Source organism: Kogia breviceps, chromosome 10 (assembly GCF_026419965.1).
Source record: "Kogia breviceps isolate mKogBre1 chromosome 10, mKogBre1 haplotype 1, whole genome shotgun sequence".
NCBI classification, from domain to species: domain Eukaryota; kingdom Metazoa; phylum Chordata; class Mammalia; order Artiodactyla; family Physeteridae; genus Kogia; species Kogia breviceps.
In genome coordinates this window covers 36,488,970-36,507,707 of record NC_081319.1, presented here as the reverse complement: position 1 = coordinate 36,507,707, position 18,738 = coordinate 36,488,970, and the positions used below count along the sequence as shown (strand labels likewise).

General features: G+C 43.3%; 1 protein-coding gene across 24 annotated transcripts in view; it reads right to left on the bottom strand.

The window, feature by feature from the left end:
* Nucleotides 1-17,563, bottom strand: part of NEK4 (NIMA related kinase 4) — a 58,261-nt gene extending 40,698 nt beyond the window's left edge. For 9 of the 24 annotated variants that reach the window (XM_059075998.2, XM_059075995.2, XM_067043975.1 and 6 more), the window contains exons 1-6: nucleotides 9,200-9,490; nucleotides 7,058-7,324; nucleotides 5,932-6,129; nucleotides 5,630-5,737; nucleotides 3,873-4,027; nucleotides 1,808-1,949 (exon numbers count right to left, since the gene is read on the bottom strand). In XM_059075998.2, coding sequence (XP_058931981.1) covers nucleotides 1,808-1,949; nucleotides 3,873-4,027; nucleotides 5,630-5,737; nucleotides 5,932-6,129; nucleotides 7,058-7,324; nucleotides 9,200-9,292 — 963 coding nt within the window. In that variant the 5' untranslated portion in view covers nucleotides 9,293-9,490. Of the gene's footprint in view, nucleotides 1-1,807; nucleotides 1,950-3,872; nucleotides 4,028-5,629; nucleotides 5,738-5,931; nucleotides 6,130-7,057; nucleotides 7,325-7,940; nucleotides 8,090-9,199; nucleotides 9,577-17,481 lie in introns of those variants that run through there. The other 15 variants (XM_067043983.1, XM_067043982.1, XM_067043984.1 and 12 more) reach the window with 13 other exon arrangements.
* Between the last annotated feature and the right edge of the window lie 1,175 nt (nucleotides 17,564-18,738).

Sequence of the window (18,738 nt, the reverse complement as noted above, 5' to 3'; positions counted from 1 at the left end):
GGCTTCCCTGGTGGCGCAATGGTTGAGAGTCTGCCTGCCGATGCAGGGGACACGGGTTCGTGCCCCGGTCCGGGAAGATCCCGCATGCCGTGGAGCGGCTGGGCCCGTGAGCCATGGCCGCTGAGCCTGCGCGTCCGGAGCCTGTGCTCCGCAACGGGAGAGGCCACAACAGTGAGAGGCCCGCGTACCGAAAAAAAAAAAACAAAAAACGGTACAAAATGGCAAATTTTATATTACTTATATTTTACCATAAGAAAAAAATTTTTAATGGATCAAACCTAAATATAAGAGCTAAAACTATAAAAATCCTAGGAGAAAACATAGGCGTACATCTTCATGACCATGGATTTGGCAAGGGATTCTTAGATATGAGCGTGGGCAACAAAAGTAAAAAACAAATAAATTAGACTTCATCAAAATTAAAAACATTTGTGCATAAAAGGACGTTATCAAGAAAGTGAAAGGACAACCTACAGAACAGGAGGAAATCTTTGTAAATCATATATCTGATGAGAGTCTAGTATCTATAATATAGAAAGAACTCTTAGAACTCAATAATAAAAAACAAAAAACCCAATTAAAAAATGGGCAACGGGGGCTTCCCTGGTGGCGCAGTGGTTGAGAATCCGCCTGCCGATGCAGGAGACACGGGTTCGTGCCCTGGTCCGGGAAGATCCCACATGCCGCGGAGCAACTAAGCCCGTGAGCCATGGCCGCTGAGCCTGTGCGTCCGGAGCCTGTGCTCCGCAACGGGAGAGGCCACAGCAGTGAGAGGCCCGCATACCGCAAAAAAAAAAAAAAAAAAATGGGCAACAGACTTAATAGATATTTCTCCAAAGAAGGCATTCAAATGGCCAACAAGTTCTATGTCATTAGTCAAATGCAAATCAGAACTACAATAACATACCACTTCACATCCACTAGGATGGCTAGAATCAGAAAAACAGAAAATAACAAGAGTTGGTGAAGTTGTAGAAAAACTGGAATTCTCAGGGATTGCTGATAAAAACATGAAATGGTGCAACCACAAAGGAAAAACAATGTGGTCATTCCTCAAAAAGTTAAACACAGAATTACCATATAACCCAGCAATTACTCTCCTAGATATTATACCCAAGAGAATTGAAAACAGATACTCAAACATTGTACATAAATGTTCACAGCAAAAGCCAAAAGGTGAAAACAACCCAATATCTACCAATGAATGAATGGATAAACAAACTGTGGTATATACATACAATAGAGTATTATTCAGACATAAAAATAAATGAAGTATTGATATATGCTACCTGGATGAACCTCAAAAACATGCTAAGTGAAAGAAGCTGGACACAAAAGGTTACATATTGTATGATTCCATTTATATCAAATATTCAGAATAGGCAAACCCATACAAACAGAGAACACTGGTGTTTTACAGGGGCTGGATGGAGGAGTGATGACCTAATGGGTATGAGGTTTCCTTTTGGGGTGATGGAAATGTTTTGGAACGAGATAAAGGTGATGGTCGCACAATACTGTGAATATACTAAATGCAATTAATTGTTCACTTTAAAATGGTTAACTTTATGTTATATAAATTCCACCTCAATTTTTAAAAACTCCTTAAAGTTATTACAGCACTGACTTCATGAACATTTTAACAGGCACTTTGAATACTTCACCAGTATTCCTTTTTTACAATACAAAATTACTTACACAACAGAAATCTAATGAAGCTTAGTCATTTCACATAGAATAACTAGCTCAAGTAACCTATCATTTTAATACAGTTTCTAGAACACATATCCTTTAGAATGAGACGTACCATTACATATGTCTTGGAGCCCTCAGAAGAGTGTGGTTGAGGGGGAACGGCTTCATGACTTAATTCAGCCTTTCCAGAAACCACTGTAGCCACAGGCTTGGATTTAGAGTCACCATTTTTAATATTATTTTTGGAAGTTTTTCTTTATGAGGAAGAAAAGAAGAAAAAGTTATCAATACAGTGAAGGTTAAAGGTTTCTATATATATGAGGAAATGTGCATACATGTTATACTCCCTCTTAGAATGGCTCGTTTCCTTTTTTTCTTTTTTTGGCCATGCCATGTGGCTTGTGGGATCTTAGTTCCCTGACCAGGGATTGAAACCGGGCCCCCTGCAGTGGAAGCGTGGAGTCCTAACCACTGGACTGCCACGGAAATCCCATAGAACTGCTCCTTTTACAGAGACAAGTCTTCTAAAAACCAGTGGGTATTCTACAAAACAATTGACCAGTAATCTTCAAAAACAATCAAGGTCATGAAAAACAAAGAAAGTGAGAAACTGTCAGAAACCCAAGTTGACTAAGGAGAAATGAGGAGTAATACGGTATGCTGGACTGGATCCTAAAGCAGAAAAAGGACACTAGTAGAAAAACTGGTGTAAGCCAAGTGAAGTCTGGATTTAGTCAACATAAGATACTGATGTTGTTTTCTTAGTTCTGACAAATGTACCTTGGTAACATAAGATGCTGATAGGAGAAACTGGGTGAGGGTTAAACAGAAATTCTCTGTTCTATCTCTGCAACTTTTCTGTAAATACAATACTATTCTAAAATTTAAAACCTATGAAAACTTGCCTCACAATCAGAAGTACCAGGATAATTTTCATCTTCAAGTTTCACATTTGTAATAATACCATAACTGCTTTGCCAAGTTTGAAAGTAAAAAAGATTGGTATACTCGGCCTTGACTTGCAGAATAAATGTATACAGGAATAATATCCCCAACTGTTTAAGTGTGACATTTTCCAACGGAGCTAAACCTCTGGAGAATTCAAGGGGAGCATGAAGACCAGAGCTGCAGAAGGCCAAAGGTCTGTTGGTAGGAAATTATAGGCAATGTAAACAAAAATATGATCCTTCTTTATCCCCCAGGGCCTCTAGCATTGCCTCCCAAATTTAACATGTCAAAAGACAGTGACTGTGGGGCTTCCCTGGTGGCGCAGTGGGCCTGCAGATGCAGGGGACACGGGTTCGTGCCCCGGTCCGGGAGGATCCCACATGCCGCGGAGCGGCTGGGCCCGTGAGCCATGGTCGCTGGGCCTGTGCGTGCGGAGCCTGTGCTCCGCAACGGGAGAGGCCACGGCAGTGAGAGGCCCGCGTACCACCAAAAAAAAAAAAAAAAAAAAAAAAAGACAGAGACTGTGAAGGTCTTGTCCAGCTCTAAGTCTCAGGTCCTAGAACAGCTATTTAGTGAAGGTAGGACCTGAAAGTCCAAGAAGGAATTCTATTCCCTTGAGAAGTTATATGAGTAAAGAGGGAACCTTATAAAAGCCCTCTGAGATTTGAGTAGTATATTTTTGTGGTACGCGGGCCTCTCACTGCTGTGGCCTCTCCCGTTGCGGAGCACAGGCTCGGGACGCACAGGCTCAGCGGCCATGGCTCACGGACCCAGCCGCTCCGCGGCATGTGGTATCTTCCCAGACCGGGGCACGAACCCGCGTCCCCTGCATCGGCAGGCAGACTCTCAACCACTGCACCACCAGGGAAGCCCCGGGAAGCCCCTGAGTAGTATATTTTAAATGTGACTATTATCTTACATAGTACATAATGTAATAATAGGCTTCGTAGATGATCTCTCATTTTAATATGATTTCTAAAACACACATCCTTTTAAAAGAATCATACTCAATATGCCTTGGAACTCTTGGATGTGAAAGTGATTCCTCCAATGGTTCTCTAGATTTCTGATTTTAGCAATTAAGCAAATCTCAACACTTGTTCTAATCATGCAGTTCTACTTTATGTTTTTAAAAAACTCACCATAAACTCTCACACATGAAAATTATAAAAGCCACCCTCTTTTATTCCATCTATTTAGCTGACCTATTTGCAAGGGAAATATCTTACGCCTTTGTGGTCTCCAAAAACAAGGATATTTGGCGCTTTATGTAAGGCTGCCTGAGGATGCTCCTCACAGAAGGTCTTTCTTCAGGCCTCTTGCTCAGCATGGTTCTTATTATTTCTGCCAGCTCTGGGCTGTAATCTTTCGGCATTGGTGGCAGCTACAAAGAGAAATAATACCATAAGTATGACCAACAGTCTTGTGAAAAGTAAAAGGCGGCAGAGGTTTCCCAAGATATATTTTTTAAATCATTATCCACAGCAGAAATTAACCAGCATATTAGTCTACAGGAAGCGTATCTGGCATCCTGGTTATAATAGCAAGTTGTAAAATTATAAAATATATCCTTCAAACCAGCAGTCCCATTTGAGGACCCTTTCCTTCATAAATAAGAGCATGAGTTCCTAAAGATTTATGTACCAGGATATTCACTGCAGTATTGTTCTTGTAATAGTGAACAACTGGAAACAATGTAAATGGCCATTCATAGGGTACTTGTGGAATACAGTATGTTATACCCTTCTAGTAAAATACCAGGCAGCCTTTAAAAAAATACAAGACTTACAGGTACTGACCTGGAAAGAAGTCCCTCATTTATTAAGTCAAAAAAGCAGGTTGTGTACCAGTGTGTATAGCCTGATTCCATTTCAGTTACTTTTTTAACATACACACCCAGAGTTATAAAGACAGGGAAAAGCCAGGAAGGCTATGCACCAAACCATTCCCAATGGTTATCTCCAAGGGATGGAAATGGATGGAAATAGGGGAATTTCACCCCTTTCTTGTTTGATTCTTTAAGAAGTGGAATTATGAGCAAATTTTACTTTTTCTGTGTTTTTCAATATTTTTTCAAATTAAAAAAATAAATGAGTCTTGGTATAATGTTAAAATCAGTAGGTGATTTACAGCCTTAAAGCTTAATGGTGTGAGGATGCCTGACACTGCAGGGGGCAACGAGCCTCATGAGATTGACACATAAAGTTGGTCACTCTAACATCTATCATATGCAATGCTTTCTGCAATTTTTAACTGGTTACTAGTGATTGTGATGATTATCAAAGGAGCAACAAGTTCAAACAGAGTAGACTCTTTTTTTAAAAATAAATCTTTTATTTATTTAATTTATTTATTTTTGGCTGTGTTGGGTCTTCGTTGCTGCACGTGGGCCTTCTCTAGTTGCAGTGAGCGGGAGCTACTCTTAGTTGCGGTGTGCAGGCTTTTCATGGTAGTGGCTTCTCTTGTTGCAGAGCACGGGCTCTAGGTGCACGGGCCTCAGTAGTTGTGGCTCACGGGCTCTAGAGCACAGGCTCAGTAGTTGTGGCGCACGGCCTTAGTTGCTCCGCGGCATGTGGGATCTTCCTGGACCAGGGCTCGAACCTGTGTCCCTTGCATTGACAGGCGGATTCTTAACTACTGTGCCACCAGGGAAGTCCAAACAGAGTAGACTCCTTTTAAACAGGGCTCATTTAACCGCTTAGGTGAAGCTACCAATAGCCTCAGTGCACCTGCATATCCTGTGTCTATAAGGTACTGGTTTTCAAGAAGCCAGTTCTTCAGAGCCATTAAGCCACCTTTATAAATTAATATTAAGAAACAATCAATTCCTTCTCCTCCAGTTCAACCCTCCCCACAGACAGGACGCACCATTCTTAACTATCCACCCAACATGATTACTCCCTTTTCTCAGTAGCTACTTTCAAAGCTGCACTAAATTAACCTTGCTCCAAATATTAAAAACAATTAATTCCAGAATATTCTTTACCTTTCCTTCAATAATCCGATAAACTAAAGAATTCATGTCTTTTGCATTGAAAGCATGCTTCAGGGTGGCCATTTCATAAACACAGCATCCCAGAGCCCAAACATCAGACTAGGAAAAAAAAAAATCGTAAATGGTTAAAGGTCAGAATGCCTTATTTACATTTTTCCTCTTAAAAAAAAAAAAAGACATTTTCCTTAAACCAATTCACAGAGAATTCTTCTAACTTACTATTTTGATGGGTTCTAAAATTATGAATACTGCCGTAGAGACAAGGTGAGCTGGCAAACACAGCCAAATCCTACCTTATAGTTGTAGGGTTTGTTTGAGAACAATTCGGGGCTCATGTAGTAGGGTGTGCCAATGAGGGTGCTAGCCATGTCACAGTGGTTCTCAAGCACTCGGGCAATTCCTAGGTCACCCACTTTGATGATGTTTGTTCTTGTTAGGAAGACATTTTGAGTTTTTAGATCTCGGTGAAGAATGTGTTTTTCATGTAAATACTGAAGAAAAATAAAATTTTATTAAATATAAATATTTAATACCTGACTTATTTATACCTGACTTCCTATATACCATCAACAACTGTATAAGTTAAAGAGCCTTATACTCTTAGATGAGCCTTACCTACACATTAAAACACTACTGTTTTATAATCTCTAAATAAAAAGTCTAATTTACAACTTTCCAAAGTAAGAAATTAAGTTCCATGCATTAATTTGCCCAGCTTCCTCCACAATTGTTCCCTGGTGACTTGACAATCTAGCATTATATGGACCCAGTTAAAAAATGTGCTTACAAACTTTCACTGAAGGTTGAAAGACAACTTATACAAGGTCAGATACACATTCCTCTCAGACTCATGAAATCTTCAGCTTAATAATATTTTCAACTATAACAATATCACTTTTATTGTTTAAATCCTAAGATACATTCTCTAATATCAGAGTGATATTCCATAAACAGTCTCACTTTTGAATATGTGTATATTAAAACACAAACATGTTTCACATTTCTACTCACTGTGCCACAGCAGGGTTAAAGCCCAAAGCCCCACAGTTTAGGCAGATTAATTAGCCCGACCACCTTTCAGTATGATGCAGCTGACCAACATGCAGCTGAAAACAAACATGGTCATTCTTTGCTCTTTGTTAATTCAGGGCCCTTAAAATGGATTTAGCTATAAATATTAAATGAATAGAGAATTGTCTTTCCCAGCAATCAGACAAAATCTATGTCTGCTTCAATACAGATATCACTCATTCAGAAACACTTCAGTGCTACACAGAAAGAGGAACTAGGTCCACTTCATAAATGGATTTTCAAAAGAATTTTTTTTTTCATTAAGCATTTGGGGAAGCATTTTCCTAAAATCCACCAGGTATCCCTCTGTCACCCTAGAGCAAGTGGGATGCTGAGTCCTGACAGTACCTGCAGAGCCATAGCGATCTGAACAAACCACTCCACCACCTGACTCTCGGACAGAAGCCTCCCCTTCTGCTCTTTGAGCTTTCGGTACAGATCACCTCCTTCGCAGAAGCCCATGACGATATACAGCAGACCATCCCCTCCCTCCCACGACTCCTTGTAGGTGACAATATTGGGATGCTTCAACTGAGACAAGAGCTGAGCTTCCTGTTCAGCAGCTCGCAGCTCTCGGCTGGAGGCATTTTGGAGGTTCAGCTTTTTGATGACATACTACAAAAAAACCACATATTTTTACAATATGCAAACAAAAATACAGTATTATAGATTCAAAAGTATTTAAGGGTTATCCTGAATGTCCTCAAAACCAGCCTTCTGGAGACTGCCACATAACCTATTCATTTTGTTATTCACAAAGCACAAAACTGGGAAAAAGACTTGTTACCACTAATGATACTTTTTACAAGTTAGACTTATAGCAGGGTAGGGGGTCACAAAAAAATTATACTTTCCATCTGCATTTTACAATTTCATTAATGGCTAAAAATGAGTCAATGTTAATATACCACTGTTAACCAAAAAATCTGTGGTAGAGATTCTTTAACCTCTAAGTTCCCCCTACAAAGGTGCATACAATATGACTTGAATATACATCTGCAGGCAGAATGGGTCTGTGGATTCCATTACATACTCAAAGGGATCCAAGGCCCAATAAGGCTAAACATCACCTATCCTCAACATCCAAAATTATTCTCACTTAAAAAAAAAAAAAAACAACGTCCTCCAACACCTAATACATTGCCCTCAACCAACTGACACACCAAACAATTCATTATTCAACAAATACAATCATAGGGCTTCCCTGGTGGCGCAGTGGTTGAGAGTCCACCTGACGATGCAGGGGACACGGGTTCGTGCCCCGGTCCGGGAAGATCCCACATGCCACGGAGCGGTGGGGACCGTGAGCCATGGCCGCTGAGCCTGCGCGTCCGGAGCCTGTGCTCCGCAACGGGAGAGGCCACAACAGTGAGAGGCCCGCGTACCGAAAAAAAAAAAAAAAATTAAAAAAAAACAAATACAATCATAAATGTGCTTTGTAAAATGTAAACAAACTACTGCTCAAATGTGAGGGACTATTATTACAGCTAGTACCCCATCCTCAGCTCAAAAAAATCCCCCCTCCCCATTGACCACTGAATAAATCTCTTATGCTTGAGCTTGTGTTCCAGGCAGTGACCAGCACCTGAGACAAGGCAGAAGAGGGGAGAGGACCTTATACTTATGGGGCCATCTCCTCTCAGTTTGCCTGGGGCAGCCCCATTGTCCTGGTGTAATTATAAATAGTGTCTCCTTTGTTTCCAAATTGTCCCAGTTTGTACAATACATTATATGGTCACCCGTTTATAAACCACATTTAAGAATTGGTTCATTATCTTGAGACTAATGGGATAAAGTGCAACATTAGAGGCACGTTTTAGAAAGATCACTGAGACTGCAATGAAAGTGATGAATTGGAGAAGGGCAAGTCATGTGGCAGGGACGACAAGCGGGAGGCCATGGCCATAGCTTAGCTAGAGACAATAATGTCCTGGATGGGGGAGGTACCCGTGAAGATGAAGAAGAGGCCAGTTGGCTTAGTGGAGAGACGAATAAGGGGGTGGGAGTGGGGGAAGCTAAGGGGGGTATCCCAGAACGACTCCCAGGTGTCCAGCTTGGGCAACTGGCTGGTTGGTGGTGCTACTCCCTGAAATGGGGACCGTGAGAGGAGGTTTGGAGGGAAGGTGATGAGCTGAGTTTTGAGCGAGTCCAGAACTCTCCAGGTCAGACGGGGTATGGGGCCCTTCACTGAAGGAAGGAGGAATACTTGCCAGGTGCCGCCGTTAGGTCCTGGGAGTGCACGCTCTCATGGAACTGTGGAGAGTGGGGGGAAAGTGTGCACACCGATTACGACTACAAAGAGAACGCCAGGGAGTTCGGGGCGCATATGACAGGAAAGCCTGGCCTACTCTTGATGGTCTGCGACGATTTCCCTGAAGAAGTGCCATCTGAGGAGCGTCCCCTTCAGAATATCTGGGCCCAGCCCTTGGACGGCGCCCTCGGCGAACCCCTGACTGCCCCCATCCCCTGCCGGGCCCCAGCCCCGCCGACCTGCCTGCCGTCCCGTCGGTGCCTCACGAGCGTCACCTCCCCGTAGCTGCCCCTGCCCACGACACGCAGGTAGCAGTAGGCGGTCAGAGGCATGATCCTGGAGCGGGCCCACAGTCTGGATGCGGCGGCAGCGGCGGGGGGCGCAGCGAGAGGCGGAGGGAGGCCCCGCTCATTCCAGAGGGGAAGTGGTGCTGGCGGCGGCTGAGGCGGCCCTGCCAGGGCGCCAGCGCAGAGGCCCGACCCACCGCGACGCCGCTGCCATAGCGATCCCCGCAGGCGCTGCCCTGCGCATGCTCTGCGGCCCGGAGGACCCACCACAGAGCCGAGGCGACAGGCGGCCAGAGCGACCAGGCCGGGTCTGCGCGCGCACACTCGGCCTCACTTCCAAGGCCGGAATTTGCGGGTTTTTCGCAACAATAGACTTATGAACGCTTCCGCTTACTGAGCGCTTCCTTGGTCTTAGTGCTTTACACGTATTCGCTCCACGAATATTTACTGAGTGCTTACCCTGTGCCTGGCCGAAAAAGTCCCTGCCCTCCGGGAGCTCACATTCTAATGGGGGACTGGGGACAGACTAGATTCTACAAGTAACATTCGTTATATTTACTTTATCATATGGTGGTTAATGTATGCATGCAGCAATCCATCTTATTTTTCATGCATTGCAAGATAAATTGAAGATATCAGTGCACTTCACCCCTAAACAATTCAGCCTGCATATTGAGAACTGCAAAAACTCTCAGAAGGACTACATTCAAACCCCTGCACTAAGTGACTTGACCAAATTTCGGCATGGTTTTTAACAGCTTAAGGCAGTGTCCCCAGAGTACCTGCCCACCTTAAATGGCCTGCCTGTGAAAGCTCAAAACTGACAAAAGATTTATCGTTTGATCCAGCCAACACCTCCCTTTCCTAGGACATATACCTAAAAAGCTTAAAATTATAAATCCAATGGGGCGGGGGGGGGGGTGTATTCCTATAACCCCAGAATGTCTATCTTAAGGTCATGAAATCCATCCCATTGAAATGTAAGGTTTCTTGGCCTATATCCAAGAACCAATTTTTGCCCAGTTTGGGGGGGGTGGAGTTGATATTGCCCCTGTTGAGAATGCATAATATAGAGCATACTATTGGGATTTTTAAAAATATAAATTTATTTTTTTAAATTTATTTTTGGCTGCATTGGGTCTTTGTTGCTGCGTGGGCTTTCTCTAGTTATGGCAAGCGGGGGCTTCTCATTGCGGTAGCTTCTCTTGTTGCGGACCATGGGCTCTAGGCACGTGGGCTTCAGTAGTTGTGGCACACGGGCTCAGTCGCTGTGGCTCACGGGGTCTAGAGCGCAGGCTCAGTAGCTGTGGCGCACGGGCTTAGTTGCTCTGCGGCATGTGGGATCTTCCCAGACTAGGGATCAAGCCTGTGTCCCCTGCAGTGGCAGGTGGATTCTTAACCACTGCACCACCAGGGAAATCCATCTACATTCTTTACCTACTTTTCATACACAGTTGTTTCCTTTCACCCTTATTATTTCTAAGTAGCTTCAATTACATATGTTAATTAGAATTCTTAACCCTTAGAATCCTTAATTTCTAGTGAAAACTAAGAAGTAAGTAATCATGGACAGTCTCTTACACTAGCATTCTGTGGACTGGCAGAGATAAATACATTCCATAATTTCTAGGAGTACATTCTTCCTCATAGAAAATTTTCCAATGTAGCAGAAAAGATTTTTACTAATAGACCTAAATATATTTAGGGTCTTTTTTTTTTTTGTAAAAGGAAACCAAAATGGATTAATTTGTGTTCAGTGATTAATGTTTCAGTATTTTATTTTATTTGAAAATGATCTAAATATTTAATAAATGTCCATTATTTAACTTATCTCAGTATAACTTTAAGGTTTCAAGTAACCAGAAAGATTTTGAAAACTACTTAAGTAGACATGCCATAAAATAAAATCATTGCTGAAGTGTTTACCTAAAGAGTCTTATCCCATTTACGTCTATTTAATTCACTTGTTCTTTTTAAAAAAATTTTTTTTTTTTTTTGGCTGCGTTGGATCTTAGTTGCAGCAAACGGGATCTTTCATTGTGGGGTGCAGGCTTCTCTCTACTTGTGGCGCACAGGCTCCAGAGCACACAGGCTCTGTAGTTGCAGCACGCGGGCTTAGTTGCCTCGCGGCATGTGGGATCTTAGTTCTCCAACCAGGTATTGAACCAGCATCCCCTGCATTGCAAGACAGATTCTTAACCACTGGACCACCAGGGAAGTCCCAATTCACTTGTTCTTAACATGAAAATTTCATCATACCAAGTTGTTTTTCTTGCTAACAAATTTGGTAACAGAAACAACATGAACTTATTTAGCTAGTGTACTCAGGTGGAATAAAAGTTGTATGTCTGCATTATTTTTAATGATAACTCTGAAGATATACCTATTTTAATTAAACCAACAAACTTAAACTAGCTTTTATTTACCAAAGATTACCTCAGATCACATGAACTTGAAAAACATTTGGGTTAGTTTTTATATTTCTGAGAGTTTTAGGAATCCTTAATTCATATAAGTGCTTGTGGACAGGGAATATTGCCTGCCATTCCAGTGAACAATGTTGCCCACCATCCCAGTTCTACAAGGATCCAGCCATTAGCTACAGCGGCCCATTGTGCCCCCTGAGGGTAATTCAGGATGGGGAAAAACAGGAGGCATTCTGCACTTTGGATATTGGCATTAGATAGTTAAGATGCATTTCTAAGACATAATTGCTATGAAACCAGATTCTTGCATCTTCCCATAAGTAGGAAAGCACTCCAATCATTGACCTGAGGCGTCTGTTCCTTGTGATTAGCAATAATCTTTTGATGTTCTGAGGCAGGAGATAGATGGGCTCCAGGTTAGACATTTACAGCCAGCCTCCTGTTTACACTTCCAGATAGAAATAACTACAGGAACAGGGTAGATAGCTGGACTTTGCCTCTAGTGACCTAGAGATTGTCATACTGAGTGAAGTAAGTCAGACACAGAAAGACAAATATCATATGATATTGCTTATATGTGGAATCTAAAAAAAAGAGTATAAATGAACTTATTTACAAAACAGAAGTAGAGTCATGGATGTAGAAAACAAACTTATGGTTACCAGGGGATAAGAGGGGGAGGGGAGGGATAAATTGGGAGATTGGGACTGACATATACACACTACTATATATAAAATAGATAACTAGGGCTTCCCTGGTGGCACAGTGGTTGAGAGTCCGCCTGCCGATGCAGGGGACATGGGTTCGTGCCCTGGTCCGGGAAGATCCTACATGCCGCGGAGTGGCTAGGCCCGTGAGCCATGGCCACTGAGCCTGCGTGTCCAGAGCCTGTGCTCCTCAACGGGAGAGGCCACAGCAGTGAGAGGCCCGCGTACCGCAAAAAAAAAAAAAAAAAAAAAAGATAACTAATAAGAACTTGCTGTATAGCACAGAGAACTCTACTCAATACTCTCTATTGGCCTATATGGGAAAAGAATCTAAAAAAAAAGAAAAAAAAGAGTTCATATGTGTATATGTATAACTGATTCATTTTGCTCTTTGCTGTACACCTGAAACTAACACAACATTGTAAATCAACTATACTCCAATAAAAATTTTTAAAAAACCCACAGTAATGGCAGGGCCAGAGAAGAGTGAGTCCTGCCCAGATAAAAGATAAAGAAGGACTTCCCTGGTGGTCCAGTGGGTAAGACTCTGCACTCCCAATGCCGGGGTCCCGGGTTCAATCCCTGGTCCGGGAACTAGATCCCGCATACATGCCGCTACTTAGAGTTCACATGTGGCAACTAAGAAGTCCACATGCTGCAACTAAGAAGCCTGCATGCCACAACTAAGAGTCCACGTGCCACAACTAAAGATACCTCAGATCTCAACAAAGATCCTGCACCGCAACGAAGACCCGGCGCAGCCTAAATAAATAAATAATTTTTAAAAAAGATTAAAGGTCCACATATTTCTCATTCTCAAAGTCAAGGAGACCTGACTACACATGCGCAGAAAGGCTCCTCAGGGATCAAAAAGGGAGGGGGCACAACCCCATAGTAGATGATGTTGTTACTGAGTCTAAGCTTGCTCGGCTCACCGCACGACAGGCCAGTAAATCGGGAGATAAGGTGTTGAGGCAAGGAATAGTGACTTTATTCGGAAAGCTGGAGGACTGAAAAGATGGCAGACAAGTGTACCCCAAAAAAAGTCTTATCCGGGTCTGGATGCCAGTTTCTTTTATAGAACAGAGAAGGGGAAGAGGTGAGGAAGTAAAGTAAAAAGGCCATTTATCTTGCAAAATATCTCCTTGCTTGCCCCTCATCAGGAAGGGGATGTGTTAATTTCTTCTTTTCTGCAGCCATTAACAGGTGGACAGGGTCAGAATGCCTCTCTGTGAACTGAACAAAGGAACTTTAGTTTAACAGTCAGGCAGAGGGGCAGGGTTCCCTGTGGCAGGCCATTATATATACTTACAGCTATAGACAGTGATTATAATAATAAAAGCAACAAAAAGCAAAGGTTAAAGTAAAAGAAACAGATGCAACATGGAGTCAGGATTTGCTCTTCCCTGTTACAATGTCAACCTACCCATAGGCCTCTTCACTAGACTCCATCTTGGTTAAGAGATGTGCATGCACACAGGGGAGGATCCTGAGATAAACCAACTATGGACTCAGAGCCAGGCAAAGCAAGATGATTGACCAGAGGGAACCCGGAAGAAATGCCTCAAACTACCATGGGGGCACGACTCTCCCTCTCTGAGCCTGCCCATGTGTGTCTATTCACATGTGCTCTTTTTTCCTCCTAATAAACACCACTTGTTTCACTACTTTCCATCTCTTTGTGGAAATTCATTTCTACAAAGCCAGTGGGCCAGGGCCTTGTCACTGGCCACTGGCCCTCATGGTCTAGTGGCTAGGATTCAGCTCTTTTGCTGCCGTGGCCTGACTTCAATCTCTGGCTGGGGAACCAAGATCCTGCTTTAGGCCACTGCTGGCAGAGGCCACCAGAGATCAATTCGACTACATGTCTTTTTTCCAGCAGAAAATGTCAATGTAACCTGGCTCCTCCCTTACCTCTTCAGAACAGTTCCTCAGAGCTGAGAGGCTGTCTCCCAGGCTATGGTCCTCAATAAGATTCCTCAAATAAATCTTAAACCAAAGCACTTCCCTGCTGGCGCAGTGGTTAAGACTCCGCCTGCCAATGGAGGGGACACGGGTTCAATTCCTAGTCTGAGAAGATCCCAGATGCCATGGAGCAACTTAAACCCGCAAGCCACAACTACTGAGCCGGCATGCCACAACTACTGAAGCCTGCGTGCCTAGAGCCCATGCTCCTCAACAAGAGAAGCCACCGCAATGAGAAGCCCTCGCACCACAACAAAGAGTAGCCCCTGCTCACCACAACTAGAGAAAGCCTGCAAAGAAGGTCCAGGTTGTGCATTTTTCCTCAATGTGCTTAATTTTCTTTAAGCCAATTAAATAGAATTTTTTTACAAATTAATTTTGGCAATACCTTAAGGTGGAAAAGTACCACACATCTATAACATATGTACGTAGACACATATAAACTTACAGACTGATGCAAACAGAGAGCTCATAGTTTTTTTTTTTTTTTTTTTTTTTTTTGGTTGCATTGGCTCTTCATTGCTGTGTGTGAGCTTTCTCTAGTTGCGGTGAGCAGGGGCTACTCTTTGTTGTGGTGTGTGGGTTTCTCACTGCGGTGGCTTTTCTTGTTGCGGAGCATGGGTTCTAGGCGCACGGGCTTCAGTAGCTGTGACATGTGAGCTCAGTAGTTGTGGCTTGCAGGCTCTAGAGCGCAGGCTCAGTAGTTGTGGTGCACAGGCTTAGTTGTTCCGCGGCATGTGGGATCTTCCCAGAGCAGGGCTCGAACCCGTGTCCCCTGCATTGGCAGGTGGATTTTTAAACACTGCGCCACCAGGGAAGTCCCAAGAGCTCATAGCTTTTGTTCTAAAATTTTAGCCATGAATTGGGTACAAAATTACAAAATTCACTAGTTGTAGAATAAGCTGGATCCAAATGGTTTTGGCAGATGGAATAAGTTAAGGTCACCTGTTCAGATGGCTAAAACTTTCTACTAATATTTGTGGAGAAGACACTTAAGATTTTTACTTGCCTAAGTTCCACACAACCTTTCCCCCTTTTGTTTTCCTTCGGTTAAGAATGGTCTCTCTGAAGTTTGCCTTTCAAAGAGATGAATTCTACGTCTACTTAAGAATTCTGGAGAAGACCAAGTAAGAATATTTACATCTCAAAGGCACAGGGAAAAATGCAAATTACTCCAAGGACTTTTGCTTCCTAAGGCCAGAATTTTTACAATACTCACAAGCCTTTTAAGATAAATAGGGGAGGTTTGGGGGTTGGTAAAAAGGACCGGTGGACTTTGAATTGTTTCTGGAGCGGCATTTCTGGCTTTGCAAAGATTTGTAAGGTAAGGACAGTTGCTTTTAATTCCTCAGGGGATTAGGTTGCAACTTAAATGACATTATAGATTGATCCACCCATCCAACTACATTTTTCTCAATTTGCTTCTTTGTATCAGGGAGAAGATCTTCAACTAAGATAGAAATCAGAAAGAGTCCAATGTTCTAGATTTAGAGCTATATGTCTTTGAAATGTTTCAGTAAATCCTTCCACAAAGGCTTCAGAAGGTTTTTTTGCTTGTTTGTTTTTTTCTTTCCCTCTGGGTACATTTAGCTTAGAGAAGGCCTAAAAAGAAATTCTTACCAGGCTCTGAATATCAGCTTCCAATTTGGCCAATTTCTGGCCAAAGAGCTACCTTGGGGGAAAAAAAAAGTCCTTTCAAAAAAATCTTAATTTTCAGCCAGGACAAACAGTAAAGGTAGGTACAATATCAAGTTTTATTCTCCTCTTGACTGGGCACTACAGACAGAGATTCAGCAGAGCTGAAACTGGTTAGAATTCTCACTCTTCACTGGCTTTATCAGTTTTCCCAGGGCCCCATATTCAGGCTCCAATATCTACCAGAATTTCTCAAGGTTATCCATTAATTTTAATTTTAATTTCCCTAGGCTGCTTAAGGAAATAAAATAGCTGTTTACCAGAAAATCCCTCAGGAGGCCCATCAACACTGGGAGGGGCTCACACCAGGGCCCTCCTTTGAGGGTAGATATGGGGACATCTGTAAGGCCACTAACTTGGTGGACTTTTGTTTATGGTCTTGTAGTCTCTTCAGAGTGGAAAGACAATTCAGACAGAGGATTACTAGAATGAGCACTCAAGTAAAGGAGGATAGAGGGGAGCAATAGGAGTTGCATCAGTCTCATATAGTCTTTTCTTTTAGATGCCTGTGTGTCTTTAATTTTTCATTAGCCTTTTGCAATGATTCGCTCAGTGAAGCTATTACGGAATTCTGAAGGCTTTTGGAGGTTTCTGCATGCCAATTAAAAGTAGGTGTCCCATTCTGTGTGTTTGATTTGGGAACCCTTGCTTTCAAATGCACTTCTTAAATAAATGCTCTTGTCTAACTGGAACCTTTCTCATAACAGCTATTGTAAGTCCAGATTGTCTTTGTAAGATTTTGCCATTTTTGTAGATATTTACAGCTTCCAGGACCACAGTTCTTGGATATAAAATAAGCAGTTGTGCCAGAAGGTGACGCACTCAATTATTTGAAACTCAATCCCATTTCTTTAGCTAAGTCTTGGGTCTCTTGGAGCCAAATTAATACCTGAGAGGGATGTGCTGCCAGATTGGAGTTTGTGTGGTGTTTTACAGTGGATCTTGTTGCACAGAAATTTTCTTGTGGTTGGCAGGTGACCTAGTGTCAACCTAACCCTTTCCGAGACCAATTTATTATAATTACTAGGGTCTTAGAGTTAGGTGGTGAGTGCTCTAACAGCTTTTAAGTGCTCCACCTGTGCCCACCAGTTTTGTGGCTTTTGGCTTCCAAGATTCGTATTAGCAACAGCCTTGACCTCATGTGCACATTAACAGAAACTAACAGTAATCTGGCCAAGAGAAGGCCTTGTGTGCACCACCAGCAATTCCCAGTGTGGAACTGGGGACTAGGGAAAGGACTGAACCAGAAGACCCCCAACAAAGGGGACGATGGACTGGGATTCCAATCAAATAAAGAACAGTAGACGAAACCAAGGGCTAGAGGCTTGGGTTCAGGGTGGAACCATCTGCTAGCTCAAGCTGACCTGCCTCGGACTGGAAAGCCAATTAAATCAGAAGTTTGACACAAAGAGAATGGAGCTCAGAACCAGGAGGAACTTACCCATGGCCTTTGGAAGTGGCGATAAAGAGAACTCAAAGGATTTGAGGGTACCAGTGCTTGTGTTTCTTGTCCTCAAAGCCCTCAGAAGTTTCCTCTGGATCCCACCACTGCCACCAAATCTGTTAAAAAACAAATTTCAACTGAGTAAATTTTAAAGATCTTACCGGCTTCATTCAATGATTCACGAATTGGGCAACATATCCCATTTAGCTGACAGAAAGGAGCTCCAAGGAGCTGTACAAAATGAAAGATTTTTATAGGCTGAAGGGAGCAGGAACAAGGAAGTTATACTAGCAAAAAGTGGATTGGTTGTGGCATGGATCAGGAAACAGTATCTATAGTTGAAGCTGTGAGACCCAAAGGGCCATGGGCTAGGTGACATGGAGGTCAGCAGGGGTCAGACCACTCAAGACCTGGAAGTATGTTAGGCAGGGAAAGGCCTAGGTGGATCAGCCTTTTAAAATAATGACTCTGGGGCTTCCCTAGTGGCGGAGTGGTTGAGAGTCTGCCTGCCGATGCAGGGGACACGGGTTCATGCCCCGGTCTGGGAAGATCCCACATGCCGCGGAGCGGCTGGGTCCGTGAGCCATGGCCGCTGAGCCTGCGCGTCCGGAGCCTGTGCTCCGCAACGGGAGAGGCCACAACAGTGAGAGGCCCGTGTACAGCCACAAAAAAAAAAAAAAAAAAAAAAAAAGATGCTGAGAAGTGGGCCAGGTACTAGTCACTGTTAGTACTGCCCATGCCCTTTCTCCCGGCCATGCAATATAAGTGCATTTCTATCACCTCTACGGCACAGGCTTGGAACTAGCCATCTCCCAACAGCCCAGTCTTGATCTTGCCATGCACCTGCTCAAAATATTGTTAGCGTTTCCTACTCAATAGACGGGACCCCTGTGCCAGTTGGTCCCAAGCCATTTCCCAGCCTCCTTCCCCAACCTCTTCATCAGGTACTGCTCCCATCACAGACACCTGTACCTTCCCCAATCATGCTGCACACTTACCCATCTGCTTTTCTCTTTCTCCCCTTCCCACCTGTCCTTCCCAAGCGCCACTCTATTTGCTAGGCACCTCCTCTGAGAGGCTTCTCCAAGGCCCTGCAGGGGATGAGCTCCACCCCTTCCAGATTTCTACAGCTTCCTCAGGCTCCTCTTTAGCTTCTGGCCACTCTTGGGATTCACTGGGCTTCATTTGACTTGTCTGACTCCTTTTCCCAAGGCATTAGCTCACTGAACACAGGGAGGCACTTGAGCTTCATCA